Below are 17613 nucleotides of genomic sequence, written 5' to 3'. Positions count from 1 at the left end.
GCGAATCCGAAAACGATGGATTCGACAATATTTTCATATATTTTTATAGTTCTTCACAGAACACTGCAATATATACTTGTAGTAGTAAAATGTTCTATTTGTAGTCGCTTTGAGTTTGGGCTATGTCACATGCTTCCTGCTATATGACTGTAATAAGCCTTCTCCTTCCATGTTCGTTAAAAACCTCTAAGATTTGGTTGATATGATTGTACATATGAAAACAGTACTGTACCAGGAACCATTAACGGCTTAATCATATTTTATAATGTCAGTTACCTGCAACGATATGGCCCGATGTGTGAGGAACTGCAACAGCACAGCTCAGGCGGGCAAACAGCGAACTATCTATGTTAAAACTTACATGTTGGAAACTGACGTCATGATCACGTTAACTATGCATGATTGCTGTAGAACATACAGAAATACTTTTGCTAACTTCTTATCCCATGGAGATATCAAATAATGACCAACACTATCTTGTAGCCCATGATATGGTCAACATGTGTAATTTTTTTAAATGGGCCCGTGGAGTTAAAAGTTATTCCACAGTAAAGAAATCCAATTTTATCAGAAGGGGAGGAAAGCTAACACAGCAGCACGATATAAAAGGGCAGGCATTTGTCCTGGTCAGACAGTTCTCAACTCACAGCAATCTCGTAAGCATGCTGTTGAACGTGGATATACCCGTCAAAAGTCAAACTTAGTTATTATGAAGCAGTACTCTGCTTCAATTATCCTTGAAATTGTAGTCCAGTGAACATTGTCAGATTAAGAAATTTTTCAGTTGTTAGCTCAAAGACTTGGTATCTCACCATTTTTAAAATGTTTAACAGTGCTGGCGATTGTCGTTAGCCCATTTTATTCCTCAGTAAAGGTCAGTGTCTATGTTACATACAGAACCATGCCTAAGGGCTCTGGAATGTATGATTTCTTAGAAAAGTTTCTTTGATTTGCCCCTTCATAGTGGCCGCCGACAACTTGAAGTCCTTAAGCACATTACAAATTAACTTTTCTTTCCTTTTTGTCATTGGCTTTAACTTGAGTGAACTTGACTATTTAAAACTTATAATTTTCTTCGAGACAGAATGACTTAAAACATTTACATTTGATAAACGTGTGGAAGTTAAGGACATTTTCTTGTAAAATAATTTCTCGTTTACTAAAGCAGGCTATCACATACTAGTGCTTTAAAGTACACGTCTAATTACAATTTTGAACTATCAACGTATTGATCTTTTGTCACAAGTGCGTGATGTTGTACCACATTCTACTGTACCATAATCAGGACTAGTAAACATTTGCAAGGTATAACATTTCATCAGTTTGAATAGACAGTGATCTCAGTGTGACAGTACTTGTAAATATTCATGAGATAATAATACTCCATCATTTAAGTAGACTGTGATTTATGTGTGGAAACACTTATAAATATTCTCAATGTGTGCTTTTTTAAATGGTGATTTCCAGAACAATAATTATTAATAATTTACTGCTAGTGTGCACTTAACATGATACTGTGTTTGTTGTCTGATTCATAAATCTGAAATAGGTCAGATGGGACACTCGATAATTATTACTTGTCAGTTGAACTTTCTCGTGTTTTTATGTCCAACCCAAAACGTGTTAAAACCTGACGATTGCCTATTATAATCATGTCTGCCTGTCAACGTGGGATTGAAGACGTGGTTTCAATGTGGGATTGGAGATGTGGTTTCAGCGAGGGATTTGGGACGTGGTCTCAACAAGGGAGTTGAACGTGGTACCTTGGGTGATGACATCACGACACTGGCTGCCAAACATGCTGTTTGCTGAACTGCATATCTTCACAATACAGTCCTGAATTCCAGATTACAGGTGGTGTGAGTTTTTTCAGACTCCTTTTGAATTCCACATGACTAACTTTTCATTGGTGGAATATGAGAATCAGTGATTCTGGATAGCAGTTCAAGAAAAAATGTTTTGACTCTTACTGAGAATCATAATATTCCAACACCTTTATCACAATATTTTAACTTCAATTCATAAAGAAACTATAAGACCAAAGTTTGTAAAACAAATCATTTTGCGATATTTTGTGAAGTGTTAAATTAAAGAGACTAGAGGGGCCTTTCACAATTTCAAATGTTAAATATTTAGAATAGACTCTGGGGAAAATTTCCATATTTTCAAGTGAAGGAAACTTAAATTATTTTCCCTTTTCCCATAATTCAAACAAATTCAAGAAAAAACTTTAATAACTTTTAAAGGAAGAGATTGTACTTTGAAATGAAATTCATTTAGGAATGACAGACATTCATCCACATTAATTTGATATTAAAACTTTATGAAAAAGTGAGTCCGTTTATTAAGATATTTTGTCTTAAGAAAAATCAGCGATTATTTTGATCAGCGTATACTTCTCTCTGTTCCTGCTCCATGAAGACCGTTCACCCCTTTGTTGAATCTCATGCCTATATTCCTTATTCCATATCTTTTCCTCGTACAGTACATACAATTTAGTGTTTATGGATATGGCAGCTTCCTTCCAAATTCTGTGTGAGATGGCCCCAATTTCATCTCTGGTAGGATATCTGCTTATATGGCTAGAAAATGTATCTCATTTTATATTTGCTTTTCATTCCCGTCCTTTCACTGACATAAGGAGCGAGCAAGGATAGTAACCCCATTCTCAATATAGCTTTTGGTATTAACTGTCCTCTGCTGGTAGAAATCTTCCTTAAACTTTAGTGAAATTTTGGAAGTAACTGTAATACTGGCAGGTAATGAATTATCATGTTCATTTGTTGTTGACTATGTTTGTAGATGTGTGTCATGTGCATACCTGATATGTTTTATTTTCCACAGGAAAATATTGAACATGTATCAGATGTGGTTGTTCTGAAAAACGAAGTTAAATCCGAGTTAACAGTGCCAGGGTCAACACAGGAAAACTCTCTGGAGGTAATGTACATAATTTGATAAGCCATAGTCAGGTAATGAAAATAGTTTGGAAAATAGCTCAACAGATATCAGTGGTTGACCCTTCATTTCAGTGTATACGATTGATAGTCCTACGGAAAATATATTTTGTTATGAGATTGACTGTTTACTTACCTAATTTTCACTTTACCTTCAAGTTGTTCTACGATCCTGCTTTACGTATTGTGTGGTGTTTGGGATTACTCAAAAGACCGTTAATGTGTTTTAATACTTTTGACTTCGTAAATATTTTTGAACACAGAGTTGCTATAAGAAACATTTTTTGGTTTACTAGTTGCTTCCGAATGAAACACCTTTGCAATCTTTTTGATTATATTAATTGTTGATTTATAGATAATACAATTATTTGTAGGTACAAGGTGCAGGGGATTTACTTACTTACTGTGAGCTACCACTTATATACTACACATATTGTAGTCATCTCTTGGCAAGTGAAAAATATTCTTATTCTTCCTAATGTGGTCTGTGGTTTTACTAGTCTATTGTGACTTATAATATTACTTAAACTTACAATAAATAAATAAACGCTTCAAGAATGATCTTGCCTTTCTGTTTCTTACTTCGTAAGGGATAGTGTTTGTGAATAGTCCTTGTATTTTGACTGTTACTCACCTGTATATTTGTTACATGAATTAATCCGTCACTACCAAAATACACACTTGATCATTGCCATAGTCCACTGCATAGCATTTTCGTCCTCCTCCTCCTGTATGACTTTGTTGCTATGGAGTACTTCAATGCCCATTTTGCATTCGCCCAAGGACAAAAATGAATACAGTAAAACAACAAAATACAACATAAAAGCTCAAAATCACGTATTTGGGGCAGCAGCATATGAACATAAAACATGGAACGGGCCCAGGATACTAGAGAGGTAAGAGGGCAAGATCTTAAATTAGCACTTAACTAGTTGCCAGGTCAAAGTAACCAACACTACTAAATGAAGAGACCCAATAAGAATTGGTGTTAAATGTTTACTTAATGAATAAAGATTTAAATTTCATGAATATTTACAATTGAATTACTAGTTTAAATTAATAATATTAATGAAAATTACAAGAAATTTGATAAGTAATAACTTTAAATAAATTACTAAATAATATAAAATTTAACCAATTCTATAAAACAATATGAATACAGAAAGGTCGACACCTTTCTAGATTATTACTATGAAACTGAGACACTTTTAAAAAATTACTATTTAGTTTTAAGTTACCTTTCTGAAAAATTGGAATACTAAGTATTAATCTAGTTAAATTGAACTTTGTTTCAGTTCATTCGTACATAAATGTTTAAGCAATTACGGAAACATGGATGCACAGAAACTCAAAATGTGACTTGAACATCAAACAAAATCACGTGGATAAATAAATAAATTTAAATGACAGTAATAAATGGTAGGAAAATTCCCCAAACCAATTACAATAATACAAGGGAGAAACAATATTAATAGTCCACAATTAACAGAACAACGATACACGAACTGAAGCCTACAGCTACCCAAGCCAAGCTATCATTAATCAATAACAGGCAAGGCGTGCCAAAATTAAAGCATCCACAAAATAAGTGATAAGAACTTAGTGACACAACAAATAGTTAAAGGAAGAAAAACAAACCACAGATATGAAGAATACATGTGAGCATGAACCAAAGAGAATTAAGAACAGGAGAAACAACTTTCAGTTATCCACAACTGCCTAGTTACAGAAGATAAATAATAATAATAATTATTATTAGTGCCTTTGCTGGCAAGATGTAGTGTTTACAGTGCACTATGTCTTCTGGTATGGGCTAGAGCAATTTTGTTACTTTCATTGATCTGTCTCAGCTTTATCCTTGGCTTTGACAAAATGAAAGTGACTGAGGTATGAGTGATGCTAGTAGTGCCATTCCTTCTGCAGCCAGTCCCTGCTATGAATGGTGTGAAAATATTGCTCATAGGGTCGGTTGGTATGCATTTCAGTGGGCTTGGCAGACTGATATGTAATAGCAACTTCTGGCTCGGTGAGGAAAGCAACGGGAAACTACCTCACTCCTCATTTCCCTAGTACGCCTCTTCAGTGATGCCCAGGCCATCTATAACAGCTGATGGCGGAGCTGTTGAGGATCCAATCAGCCTTCGGGCTGAGGACTAAACATACATACAATTATTATTACATTGAATGATATTTGGATTGAATTAGGATTTCATTTGACATATTATTTAACAGGTGACCAAAATCGTTTTAACTAAATTTAAAGTGAGGGGCTTTGGAAACAGCATAATGTGCATGTGACGCACAATTTAAATTAGACTCCAGAACAGCGAGAAGAATGATCCCATAATGATAAATAAACCCACACAGGGCAAAACACAAAATTACAGCTCAATTAGAGATCACATTAAAATAACAATGAAATATAGAATGAAATACACTGACCAAAATTTAATAATAATCATAATTATAAAAAGAGCCTCCGTGGCTCAGGCGGCAGCGCGTCGGCCTCTCACCGCTGGATACCGTGGTTCAAATCCCGGTCACTCCATGTGAGATTTTTGCTGGACAAAGCGGAGATGGAACAGGTTTTTTTTCCGGGTACTCCGGTTTTCCCTGTCATCTTTCATTCCAGCAACACTCTCCATTATCATTTCATAGCATTTATCATTCATTAGTAAATCACCTTGGGAGTGGCGACCCCATTGTAATAATAGCCTATATATGGTTCATTCATTACATCCCTGACCCGGTCAAAGACTGGAAAACAGGTTGTAGGTTTTCATTTTTTCATAATTATAAAAACCAAGGAAAAATGAATGATAATATCAATGAAACAATTAGAATGACATTAACACTCATAGGCATAAATTACCTCTTAATTTGGTTTTGATAAAATCTCGACATTATTAATATGATATTTTTAACCTAATTACAATTGTTTGTTGAGAGGAATGTCCATTAGATTGATGCAAAAAATCATTGCCAAAATTTCCTACAATCAGTAGGCCTAATATTAGTAATGTCACAATATGACTGATGGCTTGTTACTTCAATTAATGGTAATATCTTCAACTAATCCACGGCAGTAGATATTCACCAAAAGTTTTAGGAAGTCAAATTACGTACATTTTTACTTTAGACTGTCCAAATTAATGTTATCCAAAATTCATGTATACTGGTCTCCTTCAAATGTACACACACACAGCAATTTAGTGCTGACATGGCTTTAATATAAAATAAAAATTAAAAGGTAATAACTGGAATCATAACTTTAAAAAAAATTAATTTCAAGCACCTTAACGTGGAAAATTTGACTCCAGTCCCCAGATACTCCAATATGTCTTCCAACAAACACACCACGGCCCATCCATCATGGAGCTTGGTTGCAGCAGTAGCTAGCCAGAAGCTCACAGATCAGAAATGAGCTACGTGCTTGCGTGCCAGTATTGACTTTCTATGAAATGAATGGGATGATCCCAGCTCAACGTAATAATGGCAGATTGCAGATTTAAATATGTTGACATTGTAGATTGCACCAACTGACAGCCATTACAAACAATGGATGATAAGGGGAAATAAAATCCTAGTAGACAAGCTGATTAAGTTCAAATAAATACTTTTTGCCATATTCATATGACACATTTATTGAGATATTAATTCGACCACCTCTTCCAGGAGTTCTGGGTTAGCTGCTGAATATATAGCCAACTGGACAAGGTTGTGATGGGAGAGGAAGTGCAATCATAATCAGGGAGTGTAGTAAATGGCTCTCCTATAAGGAAATGGTATGTAGTTAGGTAAAACGTGTCAGTAGCTCATCATTTAACTTTTGTGACGCGATGTGAGTCTTTAATGTAAGAGTGGTCCGTTCTTTATTGGTGAAGCAGTAAGAATCCAGCACTCTTCTGTGGTGATATATCAGACTCTTGACAGCTGCTTTCCAGATTCTACCAAAGTGTGGTGCTGCAGGAGGGATGAAATGCCATGTCAGTCCCATGCCTGGAGCTGCCGTGAAGAGTTGGTTTTTGTGAGGATTGTTTTGCAGCAAGGCCTTGATCTTCTTAGGTGCATCGAAGAAGTTTGTGCCGTTATCGCTGTAAATGTTCAGGGGTTGACCGCTCTGATAACTAAGTCCACAAAGAGAAGTGAGAAATGTAATTGTGTTGAGATAAGGTATCATGGCTATGAAGACAGCCTTAGTAGCTAGGCAATCTGGTCTTGTTAAATATCACACAATTTTTTTTGTGAGAATTGAGCCAAGATAGTCTGTTCTAGTCTTAAGGAATGGGTATGTCAGGCTTACATGCACCCTTTGTGTATTTCACATTAATTGTTCAGAAGTATCTGCATTCAACTTAGAGCACTTGAGATGTGCATGTACATGGAAGTCTTGTTTTATGAAGTTTCCTGCATGAGGGGAGTTTGTACCTTTGTTGAATTTATTCATGCATCTTGTTTCAAGGAATACTATTCTCTAGGTTACCATTGTGCGTCCTTGTTTTTGAATTGGCTGTTGTGTCCTATTTTGCCAGTGTACACATTATCAATTGTAAATGTTATTTTTGATATTCACCTTAAGATACATTTTCCTATGTCTGCTGCAAATGCTATTTGTTGAGCCTGCAATCAGATGATTATAGAGAAGACATGTTCTTGAATAGAGGGTCCTGTATGGTGGATGTACTTGAGACTTATGCCATTGTCAGTCTTGAGAGAAGCGTTGAAAACAGTACTTTTTTTTGTTGAACTTGACAGATTTATGACATCATGATGTGGAATTTAATGGTTTTTTTATGGTTGCAGCAGTAGCTAGCCAGAAGCTCACAGATCAGAAATGAGCTACGTGCTTGCGTGCCAGTATTGACTTTCTATGAAATGAATGGGATGATCCCAGCTCAACGTAATAATGGCAGATTGCAGATTTAAATATGTTGACATTGTAGATTGCACCAACTGACAGCCATTACAAACAATGGATGATAAGGGGAAATAAAATCCTAGTAGACAAGCTGATTAAGTTCAAATAAATACTTTTTGCCATATTCATATGACACATTTATTGAGATATTAATTCGACCACCTCTTCCAGGAGTTCTGGGTTAGCTGCTGAATATATAGCCAACTGGACAAGGTTGTGATGGGAGAGGAAGTGCAATCATAATCAGGGAGTGTAGTAAATGGCTCTCCTATAAGGAAATGGTATGTAGTTAGGTAAAACGTGTCAGTAGCTCATCATTTAACTTTTGTGACGCGATGTGAGTCTTTAATGTAAGAGTGGTCCGTTCTTTATTGGTGAAGCAGTAAGAATCCAGCACTCTTCTGTGGTGATATATCAGACTCTTGACAGCTGCTTTCCAGATTCTACCAAAGTGTGGTGCTGCAGGAGGGATGAAATGCCATGTCAGTCCCATGCCTGGAGCTGCCGTGAAGAGTTGGTTTTTGTGAGGATTGTTTTGCAGCAAGGCCTTGATCTTCTTAGGTGCATCGAAGAAGTTTGTGCCGTTATCGCTGTAAATGTTCAGGGGTTGACCGCTCTGATAACTAAGTCCACAAAGAGAAGTGAGAAATGTAATTGTGTTGAGATAAGGTATCATGGCTATGAAGACAGCCTTAGTAGCTAGGCAATCTGGTCTTGTTAAATATCACACAATTTTTTTTGTGAGAATTGAGCCAAGATAGTCTGTTCTAGTCTTAAGGAATGGGTATGTCAGGCTTACATGCACCCTTTGTGTATTTCACATTAATTGTTCAGAAGTATCTGCATTCAACTTAGAGCACTTGAGATGTGCATGTACATGGAAGTCTTGTTTTATGAAGTTTCCTGCATGAGGGAAGTTTGTACCTTTGTTGAATTTATTCATGCATCTTTTTCAAGGAATACTATTCTCTAGGTTACCATTGTGCGTCCTTGTTTTTGAATTGGCTGTTGTGTCCTATTTTGCCAGTGTACACATTATCAATTGTAAATGTTATTTTTGATATTCACCTTAAGATACATTTTCCTATGTCTGCTGCAAATGCTATTTGTTGAGCCTGCAATCAGATGATTATAGAGAAGACATGTTCTTGAATAGAGGGTCCTGTATGGTGGATGTACTTGAGACTTATGCCATTGTCAGTCTTGAGAGAAGCGTTGAAAACAGTACTTTTTTTTTGTTGAACTTGACAGATTTATGACATCATGATGTGGAATTTAATGGTTTTTTTATGGTCAAGCTTAATGTGATTTGGTGCACGATCCTGCCTGTTTTGCCCGATTATACAAAATACGTATAATCTTATATTGTGCTCCCATAGTGCACGTTATTAGTTCAATATGCGAGATCTGGAACTGTGTTAAGGTGAGTCATGTGGCGTGTATTTGTACCTCATGTGAATGTTATGAGTGAATGCTGGTGTCTGAAGCAAGTAAAAGATGGGCTATCGATTGGTTTATTCATGTTTTATTTCGGTTTCATTTCGATTTTGTTTGGGTACCTCATTTCCTTATCTTGGTACAGATTTGTCATTTACTTGGCCATGTGTTGGTTGGGGCTCGGCCTAACCGCCGGTCGGCCATGTTGGTATTCTTATTTTTCGTATCTCTGTGCATGCCTGTTTTATTTTGCTGGACCAAAGATGCTGTACTCAGCGCCTTTGGCTGGTTCATTCCTTTACTCCTTGCGTCTTATGTTGATCTCTGTGGTGACGTGGGTTAAAATGTTTTTGTAGTAGGAGGCTTCTATTGTTGTCGTGCGAATGGAGAATGGAAAGATATGCGCTGTGAATAATTTAATCTGAAGTTTAAAAAAAAAAAAAATATTGGCTGTACTACCGTGCGCACGGCAAATTTAATCGAAATATTAATGGTAATGAGGTCACTACTGTATCAGTGAGCTGATAACGAAATATTTGGTGTGTGTTATAATTATTTATGTTGAGCTCACCCCACGACCTCGGCAGAAACGCTTGTGAAGGTATGTTTATGTCTTGTTTTTTCTTTTCTGTGTTATGCGATTGGCTTCTTTTTTCCATGTTTGGATTCTATTATTAATTTACTAATAAACCTTGTCCTTATGTTTATTCTACGTTTCATTTATAGTAGTGTTCTATAATCGTCCTCGTTGGTTAATAACGAGGCCCATCTTGAGCTCAGGGCCGTTTTCTGCCTTCCCTAATCGCGGTCCGCACCTCATTCTCCCGTTACGTGTGTTTCATTTTCGTCATATGCTATCCGTAAGGGAGGGGTTTGGCACAAATCGTAGCAGAGGCGTACTCGATTAGGGTATCTCTTCTGAAAAGAAGGAAATTCAGACGAGATAGAGCTGGAGATGGAGATTATGTACATATTAGTCTAGTGCAAATTCCCATGCCTTAAGTTCATGAAGCCAATATATATATATATATATAACTAGCGAATGTACCCGTGCTTCGCTACGGTATTCTACATTGTATTCGAATATCGAAGTAAATAGTGTACATGCAGTAAATAAGATAGTTTTAAAATTGCATGTCTCTTAGCGTTATCCGAGAAAGAGCATGGGGAGGTCCCCGTACGTTTCCAATGTAAAGTGTTTGTTACGGATTTGTGATATAACGGCAGGCTCACTTGCCTACTGGCATTCACAATCAGGTTGGGAAGTTTACATTATAATTGCAGGCCCCATTGCCTACTATGCGGACAGAATCGATTTGGGGAGTTTTCGTTAAAATGGCAGTCCCCCTTTCCTACCTCCAGACAGATTACAGTTTTTATTATAATGGCAGGCAATTACCCTACTATCACTCGAAATTGAGTTGTGCAGTTATCATTATAATGACAGGCCCCTTTTCCTACTGCCAGCCAGCGTACTGCCAGTCACACCAAGTTGGTGAGTTTCCATCAAAATAGCAGGCCACTATGCCTAATGCCAGTCACATTTTAGATGAGTACATTTCTTTATAATGGCGGGCACCCTTACCTACTGCCAAACACAATCGGGTAGGGGAGTTTTAAACAAAACTGCATGCTCACTTACCTTCTGCAAGTCAAATCGAGAAGGGAACTATTCATTACAATTGTAGGCCTTCCTTACTAATGACAGTTACACAGGAGTTGGAGAAGGAACCCTTTCCTACTGCCAGTCAAAGTCGGTGTGGGGAGTACTGATTACAATAGCAGACCGACCCTTTCTCGATCGCTAAATCGACATCAGTGAATATATATAGATCGACATTCGAAAGTATATGCGTCTTTACAATATTGAAGACCTTCATTTACAGATTAACTGCTACTAAACGTACGTCATATCGACAAAGGATTATACCATAAGACACGCCGGATTTAGTGGCCTAAATGGCTGGTCCAATGATATGTCATCTATTCTTGGGTCAGATTTAGAAACGTGGAACAGGGTAAAGGTTTTGTAAGATCATCTCACATTACATTACTTTTCGGATAATAATGTGACAGCTACATACGTAGCATTTGGCTCACATATGGCTACTGAGTGGGCCAATTTTCGTGAAGAGTTTGATGATTCTGTATTTCATATAAGTAATTGAAAGTATGAATAATGCATGTGAAAATTCCAAATTGACTTAACATCGATTAATAGAGAAAAATCAAACGTAAAAGGGATACAGATACGGCATAAAGTCATAAGACCAAGGTTGTAGATGATTCCAAATTGAACGGAGATTGTGCAATCCGTTACGTGATAGGAATTTCCGAAGGTCTGCACCATCATTAAAATTGCCTGCATATTTCGATATTCTTCGGGGATAAAAAATGAAAAATTTAATGATATAGGATTTTTCATTCGTTACAGGCTAAAACGTATAATTTTGTCAAATTTCAATTATCTTCTTATTCTTCTGGCAGATTATGCCATAATGTGGATTTTGGGCGAAGCGGGTAAAAATTAGGACTTTCAGGAAATCAAAAATTATGGAGATTGTTATTATTACCCCTTAAACGGAAAGCTGTACGAAAATTTCGCCAAAATAGTCAGTGTGGAGGTACACAGTCGTTACGATTTGATTTATATAGATAAGGAATCTGCTCCATGTAAAACACCTTTTGGGCTATGTCCGCTGGACTTAACCTGCAAAAGTGACCATTCATGATATCTCCCTTATTAATCCTCCTGACGAAAAAATGCACATGAAAAAAAAAGGTTTAGAGGTGGAATTCCATCAGGTTTGGTCGATTTCCAGTCAGGTTGGTCTTGTTCTGTATATATTGTGGAAGAGTAAAATCACCATTTCGGTTCCTTATAAACCGCCAGTCCATTCCGGAACATGAAATGTTATTTACGTTTAAAACCTACCTTTGGACAGGTGGATGCTAAATATAAATTTTGTTTCGAATGTCTTCAGTAGTTTTCAAGTTGTAAGGAATACGCTTTACACGCACCCGCTCGTGAGTTAAGTCCGATGGGACTTGTACAGAAAAACGGTCCTTTAATGATATCTCCCTTATTGATCCTCGTATCGAAATGATGCACATGAGAAAAAAAGGTTTAGACATTAATTTCTACCAAGGTAGGTAGACTTCCATAAACTTTTGTTGTGTATATTTTTTGGAAGTGCAAAATCACTGTTTCGGTTTCGTATAAACCCCCAGTTAGTTCAGGGATTTAGAAACAATATTTGCCCTGAAACCTATCAAGGACAGGTGTATTCTAAATACGAATCTTGGTGGAAATGCATCCAGTAGTTTCTAGCATTCACGTACATACGGCGTAATTAAGGAAGAAAATAATACAGTTAAGAATGTTGAAACTAATAGAAAATGGATTATAACTGAGGACAGCCGGATAACGACAAATAAATAAATGCCGTGAGTTATGGATATAATAAAGCGCTAACAGAGGAGAAATTTAGGTTCAGTGATTCTTAGGTAAACAAATATGAAGATGACTAATGGTGTTATTACTTAATCTATTCGAGGGCGGTTATAACCTCCAACGATATTCCGCCAATATCCCGCAGATGAGCCGATTGATGCCTCTCTTGCCATCTACCCAAGGAACAACCACGAATTTAAAAGCATGATGAGGAAAATGGCAATACGTTACTTCCCTACTGGCATGCAGTCAGAGACGTTGCCATGGTAACCTGTAGGTTCGTTGTCGGTCTGTCGGTCACTAAATGCAGAGCATGATACCAGCAGAAAATTGTAAATTTCTCCGTCATGTGAAGAGTAAGGTAAATTATGAACATAACGAAAGTTGTTTATAATGAAGAGACGTTTCACGTACGGTAAACGAAGTTTACAGAAAATCAATAGTATAAGAGAAAATAGAGGAAAACCACTGTGGTTTTCCTATAAACACCCCGTCTATTCAAAGATTTTAAAATTATATGCATATCGGAACCTTTCCTGGGATGAGTATACTCTAAATATGAAGTTTGGCTGAGATCTATCCAGCCGTTTCGACGTGATGGTGGGAAAACCACTCTGGTTTTCCTATAAACCCCCCGTCTATTCAAGGATTTTAAAATGATATGCATATCTAAACCTTCCCCGGGATTAGTATACTCTAAATACAATGTTTGGTTGAGATCCATCTAGCCGTTTCGACGTGATGGTGGAAAAACCATTCTGATTTTCCTATAAACCCCCCATATATTCAAATATTTTAAAATGATATGCATATGGAAAACTTCCCCGCGATGAGTATCCTCTAAATATGAAGTTTGGTTGAGATCTATCCAGCCGTTTCGACGTGATGGTGGAAAAACCATTCTGGTTTTCCTATAAACCCCCTGTCTATTCAAGGATTTTAAAATGATATGCATATCAAAACCTTCTCCGGGATGAGTATACCCTAAATATGAAGTTTGGTTGAGATCTATCCAGCCGTTTCGACGTGATGGTGGAACAGACAAACAGACAGACAAACAGAAACAATTTTATTTATATAGATTTTTACACTCGTTCTTCACCCCCTTTCCATCCCCGCCCAAAGGAGTCCTATGAGTGCCTTACACAACAGTATATTTTTTTCCCAGATATTAAGTCTTATTTGTACCTATTTTGGTTGACAGCTATGCCCAAACGTACATGCATAATCTCACTGCTCTAGAATCCTGGAGCTGACGTTGCCATGGTTACGGCAGTTCATTTCTTTATCCGATTCCTAGAGCAGGGGTAGTGTGGTGCCAATATCTCCGTAACAGTTGGTTTTAGGGCCTTAAAACATGGTTTTCGGGCCCGTAGGGCTTACCGAGTTTTGTTCTTTGCGTCAAGAGGATTAAATTGAGCTTTGTCTCGTCCTTATACGACAAATTCGATATTTTGCCTATAATAGTATAAGAGAAAATGGAGGAAAACCGTTTTTCCTATAAAACCCCCGTCTTTTCAAAGATTTTAAAATGATATGCATATCGAAACCTTCCCCGGGGTCAGTATACTCTAAATATGAAGTTTGGTTGAGATCTATCCAGCCGTTTCGACGTGATGGTGGAACAGACAAACAGACAGACAAACAGACAAACAGAAACAATTTTATTTATATAGATGACTAGCGAATGTACCCGTGCTTTGCTACGGTATTCTACATTGTATTCGAATATCGAAGTAAATAGTGTACATGCAGTAAATAAGATAGTTTTAAAATTGCATGTCTCTTAGCGTTATCCGAGAAAGAGCATGGGGAGGTCCCCGTACGTTTCCAATGTAAAGTGTTTGTTACGGATTTGTGATATAACGGCAGGCTCACTTGCCTACTGGCATTCACAATCAGGTTGGGAAGTTTACATTATAATTGCAGGCCCCATTGCCTACTATGCGGACAGAATCGATTTGGGGAGTTTTCGTTAAAATGGCAGCCCCCCTTTCCTACCTCCAGACAGATTACAGTTTTTATTATAATGGCAGGCAATTACCCTACTATCACTCGAAATTGAGTTGTGCAGTTATCATTATAATGACAGGCCCCTTTTCCTACTGCCAGCCAGCGTACTGCCAGTCACACCAAGTTGGTGAGTTTCCATCAAAATAGCAGGCCACTATGCCTAATGCCAGTCACATTTTAGATGAGTACATTTCTTTATAATGGCGGGCACCCTTGCCTACTGCCAAACACAATCGGGTAGGGGAGTTTTAAACAAAACTGCATGCTCACTTACCTTCTGCAAGTCAAATCGAGAAGGGAACTATTCATTACAATTGTAGGCCTTCCTTACTAATGACAGTTACACAGGAGTTGGAGAAGGAACCCTTTCCTACTGCCAGTCAAAGTCGGTGTGGGGAGTACTGATTACAATAGCAGACCGACCCTTTCTCGATCGCTAAATCGACATCAGTGAATATATATAGATCGACATACGAAAGTATATGCGTGTTTACAATATTGAAGACCTTCATTTACAGATTAACTGCTACTAAACGTACGTCATATCGACAAAGGATTATACCATAAGACACGCCGGATTTAGTAGCCTAAATGGCCGGTCCAATGATATGTCATCTATTCTTGGGTCAGATTTAGAAACGTGGAACAGGGTAAAGGTTTTGTAAGATCATCTCACATTACATTACTTTTCGGAAAATAATGTGACAGCTACATACGTAGCATTTGGCTCACATATGGCTACTGAGTGGGCCAATTTTCGTGAAGAGTTTGATGATTCTGTATTTCATATAAGTAATTGAAAGTATGAATAATGCATGTGAAAATTTCAAATTGACTTAACATCGATTAATAGAGAAAAATCAAACGTAAAAGGGATACAGATACGGCATAAAGTCATAAGACCAAGGTTGTAGATGATTCCAAATTGAACGGAGATTGTGCAATCCGTTACGTGATAGGAATTTCCGAAGGTCTGCACCATCATTAAAATTGCCTGCATATTTCGATATTCTTCGGGGATAAAAAATGAAAAATTTAATGATATAGGATTTTTCATTCGTTACAGGCTAAAACGTATAATTTTGTCAAATTTCAATTATCTTCTTATTCTTCTGGCAGATTATGCCACAATGTGGATTTTGGGCGAGGCGGGTAAAAATTAGGACTTTCAGGAAATCAAAAATTATGGAGATTGTTATTATTACCCCTTAAACGGAAAGCTGTAGGAAAATTTCGCCAAAATAGTCAGTGTAGAGGTACACAGTCGTTACGATTTGATTTATATAGATAAGGAATCTGCTCCATGTAAAACACCTTTTGGGCTATGTCCGCTGGACTTAACCTGCAAAAGTGACCATTCATGATATCTCCCTTATTAATCCTCCTGACGAAAAAATGCACATGAAAAAAAAGGTTTAGAGGTGGAATTCCATCAGGTTTGGTCGATTTCCAGTCAGGTTGGTCTTGTTCTGTATATATTGTGGAAGAGTAAAATCACCATTTCGGTTCCTTATAAACCGCCAGTCCATTCCGGAACATGAAATGTTATTTACGTTTAAAACCTACCTTTGCACAGGTGGATGCTAAATATAAATTTTGTTTCGAATGTCTTCAGTAGTTTTCAAGTTGTAAGGAATACGCTTTACACGCACCCGCTCGTGAGTTAAGTCCGATGGGACTTGTACAGAAAAACGGTCCTTTAATGATATCTCCCTTATTGATCCTCGTATCGAAATGATGCACATGAGAAAAAAAGGTTTAGGCATTAATTTCTACCAAGGTAGGTAGACTTCCATAAACTTTTGTTGTGTATATTTTTTGGAAGTGCAAAATCACTGTTTCGGTTTCGTATAAACCCCCAGTTAGTTCAGGGATTTAGAAACAATATTTGCCCTGAAACCTATCAAGGACAGGTGTATTCTAAATACGAATCTTGGTGGAAATGCATCCAGTAGTTTCTAGCATTCACGTACATACGGCGTAATTAAGGAAGAAAATAATACAGTTAAGAATGTTGAAACTAATAGAAAATGGATTATAACTGAGGACAGCCGGATAACGACAAATAAATAAATGCCGTGAGTTATGGATATAATAAAGCGCTAACAGAGGAGAAATTTAGGTTCAGTGATTCTTAGGTAAACAAATATGAAGATGACTAATGGTGTTATTACTTAATCTATTCGAGGGCGGTTATAACCTCCAACGATATTCCGCCAATATCCCGCAGATGAGCCGATTGATGCCTCTCTTGCCATCTACCCAAGGAACAACCACGAATTTAAAAGCATGATGAGGAAAATGGCAATACGTTACTTCCCTACTGGCATGCAGTCAGAGACGTTGCCATGGTAACCTGTAGGTTCGTTGTCGGTCTGTCGGTCACTAAATGCAGAGCATGATACCAGCAGAAAATTGTAAATTTCTCCGTCATGTGAAGAGTAAGGTAAATTATGAACATAACGAAAGTTATTTATAATGAAGAGACGTTTCACGTACGGTAAACGAAGTTTACAGAAAATCAATAGTATAAGAGAAAATAGAGGAAAACCACTGTGGTTTTCCTATAAACACCCCGTCTATTCAAAGATTTTAAAATTATATGCATATCGGAACCTTTCCTGGGATGAGTATACTCTAAATATGAAGTTTGGCTGAGATCTATCCAGCCGTTTCGACGTGATGGTGGGAAAACCACTCTGGTTTTCCTATAAACCCCCCGTCTATTCAAGGGTTTTAAAATGATATGCATATCTAAACCTTCCCCGGGATTAGTATACTCTAAATACAATGTTTGGTTGAGATCCATCCAGCCGTTTCGACGTGATGGTGGA

General features: G+C 37.3%; 1 protein-coding gene across 5 annotated transcripts in view; it reads left to right on the top strand.

The window, feature by feature from the left end:
• LOC136885366 (zinc finger protein ZFP2) overlaps positions 1–17613 on the top strand; it is a 138131-nt gene that overhangs the window by 53314 nt on the left and 67204 nt on the right. For all 5 annotated transcript variants that reach the window (XM_068230376.1, XM_068230375.1, XM_068230374.1 and 2 more), the window contains one exon: positions 2845–2940. In XM_068230376.1, the coding sequence (XP_068086477.1) occupies positions 2845–2940 (96 nt within the window). The remainder of the gene's footprint in view (positions 1–2844; positions 2941–17613) is intronic.

Source organism: Anabrus simplex, chromosome 14, assembly GCF_040414725.1.
Source record: "Anabrus simplex isolate iqAnaSimp1 chromosome 14, ASM4041472v1, whole genome shotgun sequence".
Lineage (NCBI taxonomy): Eukaryota > Metazoa > Arthropoda > Insecta > Orthoptera > Tettigoniidae > Anabrus > Anabrus simplex.
Note: the sequence above shows the minus strand (reverse complement) of the source record. Positions and strands in the feature narration are given on the sequence as shown.